This window comes from Puma concolor, chromosome B4 (genome assembly GCF_028749965.1).
Source record: "Puma concolor isolate L17-30 chromosome B4, mPumCon1.1.hap2, whole genome shotgun sequence".
In the NCBI taxonomy this organism is placed as follows: Eukaryota; Metazoa; Chordata; class Mammalia; order Carnivora; family Felidae; genus Puma; species Puma concolor.
The window spans coordinates 84328471-84344544 of NC_141673.1; the positions used below are offsets into that span (position 1 = coordinate 84328471).

Genomic DNA, 16074 nt, shown 5'->3' on the forward strand with positions numbered 1-16074 from the left:
ATACGCATTCAGTAGAAACCATACTTTGAGTTTTGAATGTGGATCTTTTTCCGAGTTAGTGATACTCAGTATGACCCTCTCTGCTGGTGCTGGGCAGTGGCAGCCACAGTTCCCAATCAGCCACACAATCATGAGAGTAAACAACCCGTGCACTGACAACCATTCTGTACCTGTACAACTGTTCTGTTGTTCACTTTCAATATACAGTATTCAATAGATTACATGACATATTCAACACTTTATTATAGGATAGGCTTTGTGTTAGATGGTTTTGTCCACGTGTAGGTTAATGGAAGGGTTCTCACATTTAAGGTGAGCAAGGCTATGATGGGATGTTCGGCAGGTTAGGTGTGTTCGATGCATTTTCGACTTACGATATTTTCAATTAAGGATGGGTTTATTAGGATATAAGTCAAGGAAGATTTGTGGTGTGTTTCTAGCCATAATAAATACATGATAGTTCTTTGTTTTTGCTCACAGCTCTTCTTCAAGCCAGGACAAGTCCTGCCACCCTGTCAGTTCAACTGTCTGCAAAACGCACAAAAAATTGTATTTAGAAACATTTCCTTGGCATTCTGGGAAATTCAATTAAGTAATGTCTGTAAAGTACTTCAAGATCCTGAAAGACAAAAAACTGGAAAAAAAAAGAGTTTTCAATTATTGCAAGGAAGTACATTATTTGGGACATCTGTTTCACCTTTATATATTATCGTAGTGATAATTTTCCCCAATACTATTTCAATAGATAATGTCTAATAGGGACCCAAGAGAGCCTGTTCTGAGAATGTTCTGAGAAGAAAAACAATAATTTTGGCAAAGCTAATTATTGCACTGGTTTTTATTAACTTTGGCCCTGTTTTAATACAAAAAAAAAAATTAACAAAAAGTTCTTTTGAAGAGCAGTTCTCAAAGTGTGGTCCTGACACCCCTGGAAGTTCCAAAACCTTTTTAGGAGGGCTGCAAGGTCAGACACACTTATATAATAATACCAAGCTCTTATTTTCTTTTTTCACCTTCATTTCTCTTATGAGTGTACAGTGGAATTTTCTAGAGGCTGTTTCATATCTAAACAGATAGAATTCGGGGCGCCTGGGTGGCTCAGTCAGTTAAGCGTCGGACTTCGGCTCGGGTCATGATCTCACGGTTCCTGGGTTCGAACCCCGCATTGGGCTCTGTGCTGACAGCTCAGAGCCTGGAGCCTGCTTCCAATTCTGTGTCTCCCCCTCTCTCTGCCCCTCCCCTGCTTGTGCTCTCTCTTTGCCTCTCAAAAAATGAATAAATGTTAAAAAAAATTTTTTTAAATAAATAAACAGAATTCAGGAGCAGATATGAGAATCTAGCTTCTTGTATAAAGCAGACGTTAAAGAGATTTGCAAAGATGTTAAAACAATGCTATTCTTCTCACTACTTTGAAATATGTAGCTATTTTTATAAAAATGTTATTTGTGCAAACATGCAATGAGTTTATTACTGTTATTTGAAATGAGTGAATACGGAACTCCATAATTTTTTTTTTTAATTTTTTTTTCAACGTTTTTTATTTCTGGGACAGAGAGAGACAGAGCATGAACGGGGGAGGGGCAGAGAGAGAGGGAGACACAGAATCGGAAACAGGCTCCAGGCTCTGAGCCATCAACCCAGAGCCTGACGCGGGGCTCGAACTCCCGGCCCGCGAGATAGTGACCCGGCTGAAGTCGGACGCTTAACCGACTGCGCTACCCAGGCGCCCCCGGAACTCCATAATTTTTAAGTGCGCGAAAGGATCCTGAAATCAAAAAGTCTGAGAACCACTGTTTTGAATGTGAGTTCTAAGACAGCAGAAGTTTTTTGTTTTGTGCATCATGCACCGAGTATCCCAGAGTTCCCGGTATGTAGTAAGTGCTCAACAAATATTCGTTGACTGAATACATGAATGAATGAATGAATGAATGGTTACTAACATGTCAGATGAATATGGGCTTTTTAAGGCCCTGAAACAAACAGTAATTTGGGGGTTGTTGAGGATTGAACATACATTAGGATGGACTTATTTTATGCACCCGTTAGAATTATTTGTGACAAGAATTCTGAATAAAGTGAAGTAATCATTTATATTTCCATCTGCAGCCTCTCCATGCATTTACAGACCCCTGATATAAGAAATAATCACCTTTGCAGTGAAAACCAAGAAACTCTTCTGGGTCTTCAGCATCTGAATGGCTGGTCCTTGTATATTTTGGTACATTCACAAACTCCTGTATCTTAGCTTTTCACTGGACGTCTGACAAGGCAAATCATCTTCGCTTGACAAAGAAGAATCTGCCAAAAAGAGGACTTGCTTCTTTCAAGTGAGGACATATGGATACTAAATTAGATGGTCCCAAAGGGTTAATGCTCCTAGACTCTAGAATTAATGTTACAACATACCTAATAACTGTGATTAAAGAGAAAAGACAGAAACTAGGAGATTCAGGCCTGTAATTAATAGGTAGTCCAATGAGCACCTCCTTCGAGAACTAGAGGAAAGCAATTAAAAAACCTAATATGACTTTTAATATTCTTAAAAACAAAACAAGATTAAATAAAGTACTATTGCATTAGGCAGATAGAAACAAAAGCAAGAGACTTAAATTGATTTGCAAAGACCTCACTTAGAGGGGGTTATTAGTTCTATTATTTTCTTTAGGGCAGCTTATCAGCAAATCTTGATTAAGTAACTACTATATGCTAAACTCTCCCTGGCTCATAAAATCTGAGAATTCAGTGGTCCCTGGCTCATAAAATTTATATTTCCGCAGAGGAAGAGACAAGCAAACAAATAAACCACCACGATAATTCCAGATATGATGAGTGCTTAAGTAAAAGAATGAAACAGGCCATTGTGTTAAAGGATGATTATTTGAAGGGTAGAAGTGAGGGAATAGGGTGGGGAGCGCTGATACAGACTGGGTGTTGGGGGATCTCTCACTCAAGTGGCGGTATTAAGCGGACACCTGAAAGGCAGGGAGAGGCTTGGTGGCAGGAGCATGCAAGTGTAAAACCCCAAAGAGGTTAGAAGAAAAAGGTGGCTATTGCAGTTGGAACCCAGAAAGGAGACGAGTCCTACATGGTGTGTTCAGAGGCCCGTAAAAACCTCGTCATTAAATAGCTTGAGGAAGTTTGAATTTTATTTTTGAGTGCAATGAAAAGCCTTGGAAGAGCTTGATCTAATCACGAGACTCAATTAGCATTTTGAAAAGAATCAGTGTGGCTGCCTCATGGGAACTGGATTGTAGACGAGCAAGCATAGAAGCAAGGACACCCGTTGGAGATGACTGTTCCTGTGGGACAGGGACAATGGATGGTGGTTTGGACTGCAGTGGTAGCAGTGAGTAAGAGGGCAGGAGGACAGATACGGGTTGATGTGTTTTTTGTTTGAAATTGTGCATAAAACTCATTTGGCTCATGTGAGGAGTTTAACAAATGGTAGCTGTTACGTCACTGGTCTATTCTTAAGCAAGAAGCTTGCAGAGATTAAGGAATTTGTTCTAACTCACAGGATTAGCAAATTCAGCCAGTGCACTGTTCGCACTGTCACTGGGTACTGTCACACCATTCACAAAACATCTTACCTGAGGTTTTTTTCCTTCCAATCTTTTCTGCATTTAGCTGCCATTCTGATCTTCCTCAGACATTGCTTTCATCATGTTTATTTTGCTGATAAGCACATTATATGTATTCATGCAGTAATGGAGTAATTGCATCAAACTAGGCTTGCATGGGTGGGTGGGGTTCACACACCTAAGACAGGGTTTTTGCCTCTGGGATTTTAGAATTTATGTGGGGAGACGTGATTAGCTTATACAAAATAATATATAGAGAGAGATCAAAAAGAGATGGCATAATTAACAGCTTTCTTCTAGATCTGGAAGAGAGAATTTTAGTAATGAGAGAGGCAAAAAGATGCTAGGTAAAAAGAGAAGCAAAAACAACATCCTGGGTTTGTGGCATAGAGGGGATGCGCTTGACAGGAGAGCATCTGCTCTGGGAAGGTGGAAGACAAAGTCACAGGGCAGGATGGTGTCAGTCTGTGCATGTTGTGAGCAAAAGCTGGGCATCAAGGGTTTGGACCTGATTCAGCTACATATAAAGCATTATTGAAGATGTGCAAGCAAGATTTGGTCATAGTGAACGCTTTGCTGGGACTAGTGATCATTTCTCCTTCTAATTTCTAAGGTAATTATCATCATCTTTAGGTACTCATTAGGTACTTAGCTTGGAACTCTTTGCACTTTAAAACTATATAATCTGAATGACTGCAGCCTATATGGAGTAGGTACCAAGTAAATGTTTGATGATGATGATGATGAAAGACATGTGCAAGGAAGATTAATTGGCAACAGCATATGGCCTGAATTGAAAAGAAGAAAGCCAAGAGGAAAATCACAAGGAAGTTGTTCCAGGAAATGTAAGCATGAAGGAAAGGATGTGGAAGAGACATATATGAGCAAATACTTAGGAAGTATCATTAAAAGGAGCTGAAGCAGTTTGAATGTGGAGTGGGTTAAAAATTAATGTAAGTTTTTAAATCTAAGTGTTTCAAAGGGCCACAATGCTGCTCAGGTAAGATGGAAAAATTGGGAGAGGGAGTTGATTTGGGGAAATAAGTTGATTTGGGGAAATAGGCATCCAAGATGAGAGGACATTCATTTAGAAATGGCCTAGAATTTGGCTAGATGAGAAGGAAGTGACTATGTAGAAATGGGGCCGAAGTTTTGTTATAATTTTGTTTACTTCAACAAATATTTATAGAAGCCCTACTATGTGCTAAGGGCTATGGGGTACAGGGTCAAATGAGGTAGAGACTTTGAGAATTTAACAACCTAATGGGGGGGAAACATATGCAAAAAGGGAATATAAAGTCTAATGAAGTAAGTGTCCAGAGGAGATTATATGCAGAGAAAGTGAATTAAATAGAACTTATCATTGGTACAAACTTCCCACGAAAGAAAACTGATGGAGAGTCCATGAAAGCACCCATAGGTAGCTCCTTCTGCTTAATTCTTCCTGCTCTATGACCTGCTACTCTGGCCACAGTTATCTGGACTCGGGATTGGCCCCCAAATGAAGGCAATCACCTCTAAGCCAGGCATAAAGAAGACCAGCCACCAGTTAGGTGGCCCATCAGGAAAATTGTGCCCCATAAAAGACTTTCTTATTGAATAGTGAATGACAGATACATTTAGATCTTCGCACTTGGGATGTTGTAAATGTAAGTCACAGAGAGTAGTCACTAGAAGCAGAGATAGCAGCTGAAGTTGAGACTGTATATGAGGAAGAAGCAGAGAGATGCTGATTCAGGAGAATGGCAAAATTAACTAGAGTGTGGGCAATAGATGCTTGTTAATGAGAGGATGAGCGAGGCACCAGAGCCTGTTGCTGGATCATAAAAACAGCAGTTAATTTCTGGAATCAACAGTAGTTCTGACGGTTGATATGGTTTTCTGAAGTTTCCTTGTTTCCTAAATAAACCCTCAGCACTTGTAGGGCTCTGAACGTGTCCTGGTACTTTATGTCTCACACAAGAGCCCAGCTAGCACAAAGGAATTCCTGTTGTTTTGGCTTTGATTATATCTACAGAAGAAGGATCTTGTGAAGGATAGGCCAGAATGATCTTCATAAAGCAAGATAAAAGGATGTGCACAAGGGTCTGCATGTATGTGGCTGCTTTCCCAGAAGAGTGCAACAGTGGAGGGTAAAAACCTCAGTTACCTCTTAGAGCAAGCCCAGAATCCCCAAGTTTATACTTTTTGCAATTTCTTCTCTCTTTTCCTGTCATGATCACCGTGTAGGTTTGTGTGCTTGTCTTGGGGGAGAGCGAAGAAAAGGAAAGGAAAAGGAGAGCCATGGAGACTGTTCAATGCAGCCACCAAGCTTTGGAAGAAAACCCCTGAAGACAGTACAAAGTGCGGCCACCACAAGCAATGTGAGTGTCTAGATCAGGGTTTTTCAGTGTACACACTGCTAACCACCAGTTTAGGATCATCTGATTTATTAAAAATGAAGATTTCTAGATTACCTTGGACCAACCGAATGGAATCTCTGGGCGAGGGAACTTGCAGTTTTGTTAAGTATGCAAGGTGCTTTGTGAAGCATCTCCCTTTGAGACCCACTGCCACTGGCCCCAGGTCAAGGAAAGAAAGAAAATATTGGGGAGTGGGTGCTGGCTTCTGAGAAAGCACCCATGACTGAAGGGTGGAAAAGCATGGCATAACATATGCATACATTGCTGTAGGAGTGAAAAGGAAGGGGAGGGAAAGTGTGTGAGGTACAACTAGAGTATAGGGTGCACAGAACAGGGATCAGGATGCAGGTTTGCTCTGGGAATCATGAGCCTCGATGATAACTGAGACCATGGGGATGGATTAGGTTTCTGCTAATGCCAGAATTTTTGCAATCAGCATAAAAATGGTATAGAAAGTCACCCCCCTCCCTTTTATTATAGTCCTTTTAAGATTTATAGAGCACCAACTACAGTGAGAACATTGCATTAGCAGCTGTCAAAGAAAACAAGAGCTTATCATGCACTTGAAGTTGAACCAAAACAAAATCTGTAATCTATATCTAGGAGTGACTACAAAGCAACATACAATAAGTGCAAATTCATTCATTTAACAAAAACTCATCGTGTCTCTTACGTGCAGGCTCCACAAAGGTGTGGTTTATCAGAAGGTGACCTGGCGAGCTTAAAGGCAGATTTTGAAAGAAAGTGAAAACAGATTACAGAGAGTTTAAGGCACTCTAAATAAGGATTTAGAGTCACAGAGTTCAGAAGGAGGGGAAGTAACTTCATTCATCCAACATTCCATAAATATTTATTGAGTGTCTACTGTGTTGTAGACACTGGAAATATAGCAGTAAGTAAAACAGACGAAAAAAATCCCTGCCCTCCTGGAGCTTAATATTCTGGTAGGAGAAAGACAAGAAAACACAGTAAATAAGTTAAATAGTATATTAGAAAATGGTGAGTGCTTTGGAAAAAATAAAGCAGGAAGAAGGACAGAATTTGGGGGTGAGGAGGGCGAGATGCAATATCAAAGATGATCTTTTGGCAAGAATTTATTGGAAGAAGACATTTGGACAAAGAGTTTTAAGTGTCAGAGGGAGATTGTGGATATATACTGGATACGTGCTCTGGTAGAGGAAGCAAGTGCAAATTCCCCAAGAGAGAAGCCCGCCTGGCTTTTCAAGGAACAGCCGGGAACCAGTGTGTGTGTGTGTGTGTGTGTGTGTGTGTGTGTGTGTGTGTAAGTGAGGAAAGGACTGGTAGGATAGAATGCAGAGAGATAAGGGGTGAGGGGTGTCACATAATGTAAGGCCATGTAGCACTTGGAGATTTTTGCTTTTCCCTTAGGTGGGATGGGAGCCCCTAGAGCTGGGAGCAGAGGAGTGAATGTAACCTGACATGAAGAGTACTTCATTTCAGCTGTGTGAACTTGGACCCAAGTTTTAATCTCTGTAAATCTGTTTCCTCATCTATAAAATAGTGAAAAGTATTTGACCTCATGAAGCTGTTGTGATGATTAAAGCAGATATATGTGCAAAACATTTACCAACGACTTGACATAGAGTAGGTGTATTCTTTTCCCGTTCATGTCTTCCACTTCCTCTCTTCTCTCTCTTCTACCTGGTACCAGGTGCTAGGAGAGAAAGACCAGGATAAGCCTTTCAGGTGACAGCCCACATGACGGGTACAAGAAAAGGGTGACAGTTGGTGAAAGGCTTACCTTAACAGACATAATAATTGGTATTTAAAATAATCGTTTTATTCGTGTTTTATGATGTGGGCTAGAAAGACAGAACTAGAAATAAGAGGCTCAGATGGGTGGTCCTATTAGGTATAGACGCCGGTCCCGAATCTTCAAAACTCTCCCAATTTACCTTTCTAGGTACTTTATCAGACTCTGGGTTATGCTAACAGTTTTAATTGTTCCATTGTTAAACATGTTAACTCCCTGAACTGTTAACTGACTAATCTCAATCTTCTAATTAATGTTTGAGTGATTCTCCTCAGGTTAAACTATCAAGGGCACTTATACTTAAAGACTGTTTGTCTTCTGTTTGTGCCCTCCTGGGCAGTAGGTACATCTGAGGTCGCTGTTTAGAATGACCTGTGATGACTTCAAAACATCCATAAAAACAGTAACATAAAACAACAGACCTCCTCCCTCTTGGGATTAATGACGAAAGCGTATGTCACGAATGTTTGGGCTTGGGGCTAGGTTCCCAGCCCCCAGAGTGTTGAGGCTGGTAATCACCAAGCCGTGGTTAGAAAGCCCCTGGGTGGGGAACTGTCTGCCTGATGTCTCCCTAAGTCACCGAAGTCGCCTCCCACATTTGGTGACTGCATGTTTATTTACTTGCAGTAAATGACAGTAAATGAACGTGCACGAGTGCAGCCGACCCCGAGGGGCGCTGGATTTTCCGAAGCTTGTCCGAGTAGACCCGAAGAGGGTGCGGCAGGGTAGCCCACTGCGCGCCGGCCCGGGTCCGAGTCTGCGGTTGCGGGCTGGACTCTGCGGCGAGAGCCCGGAGGCCGGCCGCCGCGTGGGTCCGGCGGTGCCTCCTCCCCGCCCCACCGAGGCGCCGCCCAGACCCCCCCTGCTCGGCCGGCCCGGCTCCCCCACCCACCGCCGCCCGCCACCTCCTTCCCCCACCGGCCCGGCCCCCGCTGCTCCGCCGCCGGCCCGGCCCCCTCCTTCTCCCCGGCGGCGCTCGCAGGCTCCCTCGCTTCCCTCTTCCCACACCGCCCTCAGCGGCTCCCTCCCCGCACGCGGGTCTGAAGAGGAATCGAGCGCCGCGCGCATCGATAGCTCTGCGCTCTGCCCTCTGCGGCCGCCCGGCCCCGAACTCATCGGTGAGCTCGGAGCTCGATTTCCCTAGGCGGCGGCCGCGGCGGCGGAGGCACAGCGGCGGCGGCGGTGGCGGCGGCGGCGGCGGTGGCGGCTGCCCGGCCAGTACTCCCGGCCCCCGCCATTTCGGACTGGGAGCGAGCGCAGCGCAGGCACTGAAGGCGGCGGCGGGGGCCAGAGGCTCGGCGGCTCCCAGGTGCGGGAGAGAGGTATGGAGCGGACCACCCCTCCTGGGCCCCTGCCCCGGTCCCGACCCTCCTCGCCGGCGCCGGGCGGGGCCGGCGGCGAGTGAATGAATTAGGGGTCCCCGGAGGGGCGGGGAGGGGGCGCGGGCGCTGAGCCCCAGCGGGCGGGCGGACGGGGTGGGGGTGGCTGCAGGGGGAGGCACAGGGACGCGGCGACGCGGGGAATGAGGAATGGGCGGTGCGGGGCTGAGGAGGGTGAGGCTAGAGGCGGCCGCCGCTTGTGCTGCTTCCTGGACGGGGAACCCCTTCCTTCCTCCTCCCCGAGAGCCTCGGCTGGAGGCGGCCGGGGAGAAACTCGCGGGCTGGGCGGGCTGCCCCTCGGGGCGGTCGGGTGCGGTGGAGGTTACTCCCGATGCGCTCCAATCTCCCCTCCCCCTCGTCGTCCTTCCCTCTCTCTGTCTCTTCTCTCCCTTCGCTCCCGCACCTCTTCCTCCCTTCCCAGCACTAGGCTGCCTCGTTACTGCCTTCTCTGCTGCATCTAGCATCTCTAGGACGAAGGTATAAACTTCTCCCTCGAGCGCAGACTGGACGGATAGTGGTCCTTAACAGTGTGTAGGGGGGTATATGAGTAATAGGGGAGGTCACGTTTTGGAAGAGCCTAGGAGAGTGCTTAGAGACCACTGTTTGTGGTTATTGTGTTTGGAAAAAATGCATCTGCAGCCGAGTTCCTGACTGCTCCCCTCCCCCATGTATGGGCTGTGACATTACTGTGGCCACAAAGGAGGAGGTGGAGGTAGAGATGGTGGTGGAAGAACAGGTGGCCAACACCCTACCTACAACGTAAAGCCTGTGACTTAAGTGAAAAGGAAAAGTTAATCCCAGAAGGTCTGTTTTGCTTTGTCAAGTTAAAACACACTCAGAAAACCCGCAGAGCTGAAGCAGGGCTTTTTCCTTGCTAGTTGAGTGTAGACAGCAATAGCTACAATCACACTTAAAGTTTAATTTGCCTGTTCTTGTCCTTTCTCCTATTCTTGTAGATTACCCTCATCCTTACAAATTTGACCCCCATCCCAAGAGTTATTACAGTACTCCTAAATAGCACTCACACATTTTTTTTTTTTTTTTGGACTGACTTGCCAGAGGAGTTAATTGTAGCAATCTTCCAGCCAACTGCCCGAAATACTCTTAGGCATGTGCATGCTGTAGCTGAAGTCCTAAACTAGCTCTCTTAAATCTTGACGTTTATCAAAACAAGGGTTAAGAACAGGAAGGCATTTTCTAATTTTTACACAATATACATATTTTATTGGTAATGGGAAAAAATCATTTAAAAAGAAATTACAAAGGGAAAAATTCTATTCCTAATCATCATCTTAGAATCAACCATATGAGTGATGTCACTCTTAGGTGACTAAGGTCCAAAACGCTGACTCGGCCAGTCTGCAGTGGTAGACTATAGACATCAAATGTGGTTGATATCAGTACTGTTCACTTTGTTACTTTTTAGCCATCCACAGGCATACTTGATTTTAAGAGACCATAGATGAGAGGATAATTCAGGTTTCTGACAAAATTGAATTTTTTTCCCCCTTAACAAAATGTTGGGTTCTGGTCCCACTTCCACCCCTTCATAGCTATTTTAGCTTTGGGTGAAGGGGCTCTGTTTTGCTTATGATCTTCAGTAAGACTCCTTGGGAACACAGTTCTTTCTAGTGGATTTAAATATTATTTGGTTTCTAAAATCAATTCAGGGATATTTTTTTTTTTTTTCCAGAAACAACAGCTACACAAACATGTATACCAGAAGGTGTGTGTGTGTCTCAGAATTCACACAGCTAAGCTCTAATCCGGTGTCTGCCTACAGTATCTCCTAGACTAGCAAACTTTTTAGTTGCAAGGACACCTTATACTCTCGAAAATTATTGAAGGTCCCAATATAGGATATGTCTATGTGTACCATAGTACAAATGAGAATTTAAAAAATTGATTAATGCATTATAAATAGAAATAATAAGCCTATTACTTGGTAACATAATAGCATTTTCATGAAAACTTTTTCAAAACAAACAGGAACATTAGAATAGTGGCATTGTTTCACGTTTTTGCTAATCTCTTTAACTATATTGCTTAATAGAAGACATCTGCATATCTGCTTATGTGCTCACTCTATTGTGATCCTATTTGGAAAACTACCTTTGTTAAAGAATAAGAGTGGAAAGGGTAAATAACGTTGTAGTAGTAGTAATATTATTAGTATTATTAGTTTTGATCTCTTGGACCCCCAGAAAGTTTGAGGAATGCTGCTGGATTCCTGGACCGCAGTTTGAGAACTACTGTTCTAACCTATCCAAATTGTTTTAGGGGGTAGGGTAGGCAGGGAGCTAGAGTGTACATTTTGGTGTGATTCTCCTCATTGTTCCCCATTCCTTATGGCCTATATTTGGAATAAAAAGTGGGAGCAAACAGGATAAGATGCATGCTTGTAGAGGTTCCCAAGGTGGCCCTAGACAAGAACAAGGCTAGGCGGCACAGAGTAGGCCAGGGGCTGTACTATAACATTCTGTACTATAACAGTTGTCTAGGCTAACTGTTCTTTGTGAGAGGGCTCAGGAATAGCTAAGGAGGTGGTTAGTATGTTACCATTTGGAAACCATATTATCTTTTTTGGGGGGTGGGGGAGTGCCTATTTGGATAATTCTTGGTCTTCAGTTAATAGGATTCTGCATGTACGTATAGTGTTTATATTTGCACATTCATTAGTTTAGAACTACCTATCCTATCATTACTGCTTATTTGCTGCCATTCTTTCTGCAGTTCATTCCTTATTTTTAATAACATGTAGTTATTGGGGAAAGGAGGTAAAATTAAATAATTTTATTTCAAGAAGTTTGAAACAGCTGATTAAAAAATATTTTTGGTCTTGTGCTCTCAGCCTTCCAAGTTGCCAATATTTATTTCAACTGTTGGAGCACTATGTACAGTAGCAGGGAGTAAAAGTCACCGAGAAGTATTCACTTACAGCTTTTAAAATACCTCTCGTTAAAAGCAGTGCTTACCTTTAAATTTTGTATGATTATATTTTTCTGGTGTGGAGTGCTATTTTTCAGCACTAATGTATGATTATATATGTGACAGATGATGAAATCATCCATACTGAATGGTTCAAAGTTCTTGAAGTTCTTTTAGTTTTTACATCATTATTTTCCCCAGCGGATATCTTACAGATTGAAATGTTGCCAAATCTGCTTCAGTGTCTTGGTTTTTATTTCTCCACTACACAGTCCAGTTTTATTTGACAGTCTTCCCTTCACCCCACATCTGACTCTTGCTCACTCTTCAGGAGAGCTGCTGTGATGATGCTTTGAAAGGTTTTCCATAGCTGTGGGCTCCAACTAAGGCCCTCAGCATATCCACTTGTAACTCTTAGGGGCCAGAGTCAACTAGGAACAGCGTAGAGGTAGCTGTCAAGGAGCTTTGTGTGGGTGTGTCCACGGGTATAGACATTTGTACTGAGTAAAGTCATGGCATGTTCCTTTGAGAGCCATTAACTGCTACAGAACAGCAGACTGGCTGTTTAGATAGAGCAACCTGAGTATAAGATAAAAGAACTTTGTACTCTGAATGCATTTTTCTCAGATGTTGATGGGGGAGTTTGTAAGCAAAGTGCAATTCATTACAGCACTCACTTATCTGTAGTCAACTGAAGTTTTCATCATTGAATTTTGTGAGGCATTTTGAAGTAATTTTGTATACAAAGGTGAATTTGCGTTAAAAGGTATTGGTAGAGTGGGTTATATTAACCTCATGTTCTAATTTATATTAGCCACATGTTCTAATTTAGTCACATTTTCATTATTTTTATTATAAGGCCTGCTGAAAATGACTGAATATAAACTTGTGGTAGTTGGAGCTGGTGGCGTAGGCAAGAGTGCCTTGACGATACAGCTAATTCAGAATCACTTTGTGGATGAATATGATCCTACAATAGAGGTAAATTTTGTTTTAACATTATGCATATTGATTTGTGCAGGCCCATTCTTTGGGTACAAAGAAAGGGTTTCTCTGATCATTTTTTGTGAGTACTCATTGTGGGACAATTATACTGAAAATGATTTTACGAAGTTTTCTAAAATGTACTTGGGTTCCATGGCTTTATTGTGAAGTTATATATGTAACCAGAGATATGGAGGGCTTTTCTTCTCTCTAGAGAATATTAAGATACATAACGTACACTCTATGTTAGTATATGTGCTTTTTGATTATAAGTGTATTTCAGAGTTTTATGAGAGGGTAAAAATGTGAATTTACGTCTTACCTTATAGTCATTGAAAAAAATGTGGCTGTTTTATGTTTTGTTTGTTTTGCTATTTTTATGTCATGTGTAGAAGTTACAGTTGAATTGTACTGGGAAAATGTAATCATTTGATGGTTGGCTTTTAACAAACACTTAATTAGTGGTTTTCTTTTCACATTGAAGTAGTGGAGAACCTACAGCTACATGATAAATTTTAAAATGCTCATTTTTTGTGTATTTATATCTGTATCTGTATCAGGTCGTATAGAAGGGTACCACATCCAATCCTTACCTTTTTTTTTTTTTTTTTTTTAATTTTTTAATGTTTATTCTTGAGAGAGAGAGAGAGAGCATGAGTGGGGAAGGGGCAGAGAGAGAGGGAGACACAAAATCCAAAGCAGGCTCCAGGCTCTGAGCTGTTGGCACAGAGCCTGATGCAGGGGTTGAACCCACAAACTGCAAGATCATAACCTGAGCTGAAGTCAGATGCTCAATGGACTGAGCCACCCAGGTGCCCCATCCAATCCTTACCTTCTTTCACAGCTCTCTTTTAATTTACTCAAGGAAATTTTAGAATTGCTTTTATTACAAATTGATTAATGAATATTTTTAAAATTAATTTCATGAAAAATTGCCAAAATATAGGCCAAGAGCAAAATAATAGAATAAAGGCCTGCAAGAGACCTTGAGAGAGGTCATGGAGTATTCCTACTGCCTTCTGGCAGCACTATACTCAAATTATCTCAAGCAGATAAGGATTTATTTAATCCTAAAGACCTACAGGAGGGGATGGCACATAACTGTCCTTGTTCACTCACTTCCAGAATGTAATTATGAGCATATTTTATACATAATCTGAATATTCATGTTAACTGTAACATCAGTGGAGATGGAAATAAATGTATCACCTCGTCTTTGAAATAGACTTACGCTGTTAGATTATTTCTTAGACTTCTTTACCCCATGTTAGGCAGTCCTAATCCCTTAGCTTTCTATTCTGGATCTGCAGATCATACCAATTTTTTAATCAGCTCTGAAAAATTTCCCAGTACTTTCTCTGAGTCCCTGGCTGTGGAATCTAGAACAGGTTAAGATGTCCTGTTAAGGGACTGTGCCGTGTGATGTGTTCAAGAAACACTTTGACTGCATTGAGGTAGATTCTGAGGGCATTGGTGGCCTTGGCAAGATGTTTATGCACTTAGAACTTTGAGGATTGATTAGATAACTTCATGAGGAAAATGTCAAATATTTTTGGTACCGCAGAAGAGAAAAGGAGAAATAATGCTTATTTGCAAAGATTTGATTTAAACTGAGCCAGCTTTTATTTGGTACAAGTAAAGGGAAAGAGTCTAACTGAAGTGGACCACCTGTATAGTAGTCTTCTATATTTTCTCTTGACAAGTTAGTTCAGTGCTGTATGATGGTTTGATTGTGTTTTCTCTTTTTCTTCGAGGAGATTAAATAGTTCACTCAATTCTAAAACCAAGCTTACTTGACATACTCCATTTAAATCAGAGGTAAAAGGAAGTTTTAATAGAATTCAGGTTAAACACGGAAGTTTTCCTGGGATTTTGGAAGATGATTTTAGCAGAAGTGCCCTCCATTTTCTCTGAAAATCTGAGGAATTCCATTACACTCTGTTTCCTGTCAGAGGTCATGAATGCTGTACGAGATAATGTGGTAAAACATGTTAGGAAGCCTTTCTGTCAAAATTGTTAAAGTATGATATAAATCTAAAATAAATAAAACCAAAAATTAATTCTTTATTTTGGATGAAAGTAGAAAAAGTTTATAAATTCAAACCCATAATTCTGATTATGATTTCTGCCAAACCAGAAGACTTAACTCTGGGAAGCATTGATTACCTGTGAACTTTGAAACTTTGACATTCCCTCCTGAGGTTAGCCATCTGGGGAAAGCTATCTGAGATTGTCTCTTGTCTCCCAAATTACAAATTAAATTCTTGGAGTAGTTCATATACAAGAAAGACAAGATAATTTAGTAGCTTATTTTAATAAATAGTAGTTAAACAAAAATGCTGACTTGATATTTTTGTAAAAAGTTAAAAAGGAGATGTGGGGATATCACTACTGCAGTTAGGATTTGATTGGTGAATAATGTAGGTCAGAGAGAAAATGAGACAGGACATGGACTGCACATTTGGAATTCTCATTTGTTTTCCTGCACTAAAACAAATGGAAATAAATTTTAAAAAAATTAAAGAATACCATATTCTGGTGGTTTAGAATTTACAAAGGTTTATACTAGAAGAAGAAGAAGAAGAAGGTGGTTATTGATTCATTTTATAGATAAAAATGGTCTCTGAGAGGTTGTAATTTGCCTGAGGATACTTAGCTAGTAAGTAATGGAATTTTAAGTTTTCTGAGACCAAGTTAAGTGAGATTTCCACTGTACCCTTGTATATAACTTTAAAAATGAAAAATTAGTCTTTAAGCTAGGAAGATATTTAATATTGGAGGCTGATTCAGATTTATCAATATACCAAAATTTGAACTTAGCACACTATCCAATGGCATCTTAATGGCAGTGATATGACATAGAATTAGACAGTTGTGATGCAGAGAGTACATTTGTATTTGAGGCTATGCACATGATAATTAACTTTACTGTTCTGAAACATTTTACCTTTATCTTGTGTGAAGTTCACCAAAGAGTTCCAGAGATAATGAAGTCATTGTTAGTGATACAGGAATATTAAAAAGTC

At 41.5% G+C, this 16074-nt stretch overlaps 1 protein-coding gene and 2 long non-coding RNA genes across 6 annotated transcripts in view; 2 read left to right on the top strand and 1 right to left on the bottom strand.

The window, feature by feature from the left end:
- Positions 1–378: 378 nt before the first annotated feature.
- LOC147579263 (uncharacterized) lies at positions 379–5319 on the bottom strand. Its single transcript, XR_015253721.1, has 2 exons — positions 2150–5319; positions 379–619 (listed from the first exon to the last, which is right to left on the bottom strand). It is a non-coding gene; the product is annotated as an uncharacterized LOC147579263 (long non-coding RNA).
- Positions 1540–7577, top strand: LOC147579264 (uncharacterized). The gene is made up of 3 exons (XR_015253722.1): positions 1540–2327; positions 5811–5944; positions 7373–7577. It is a non-coding gene; the product is annotated as an uncharacterized LOC147579264 (long non-coding RNA).
- Positions 7578–8903: 1326 nt separating this feature from the next.
- The window catches only part of KRAS (KRas proto-oncogene, GTPase), a 40475-nt gene continuing 33304 nt past the window's right edge, over positions 8904–16074 (top strand). For 2 of the 4 annotated variants that reach the window (XM_086713838.1, XM_086713836.1), the window contains exons 1-2: positions 8945–9079; positions 12924–13045. In XM_086713838.1, the coding sequence (XP_086569964.1) occupies positions 12935–13045 (111 nt within the window). In that variant the 5' untranslated portion in view covers positions 8945–9079; positions 12924–12934. Of the gene's footprint in view, positions 9080–12923; positions 13046–16074 lie in introns of all 4 variants that reach the window. The other 2 variants (XM_086713837.1, XM_086713835.1) reach the window with 2 other exon arrangements.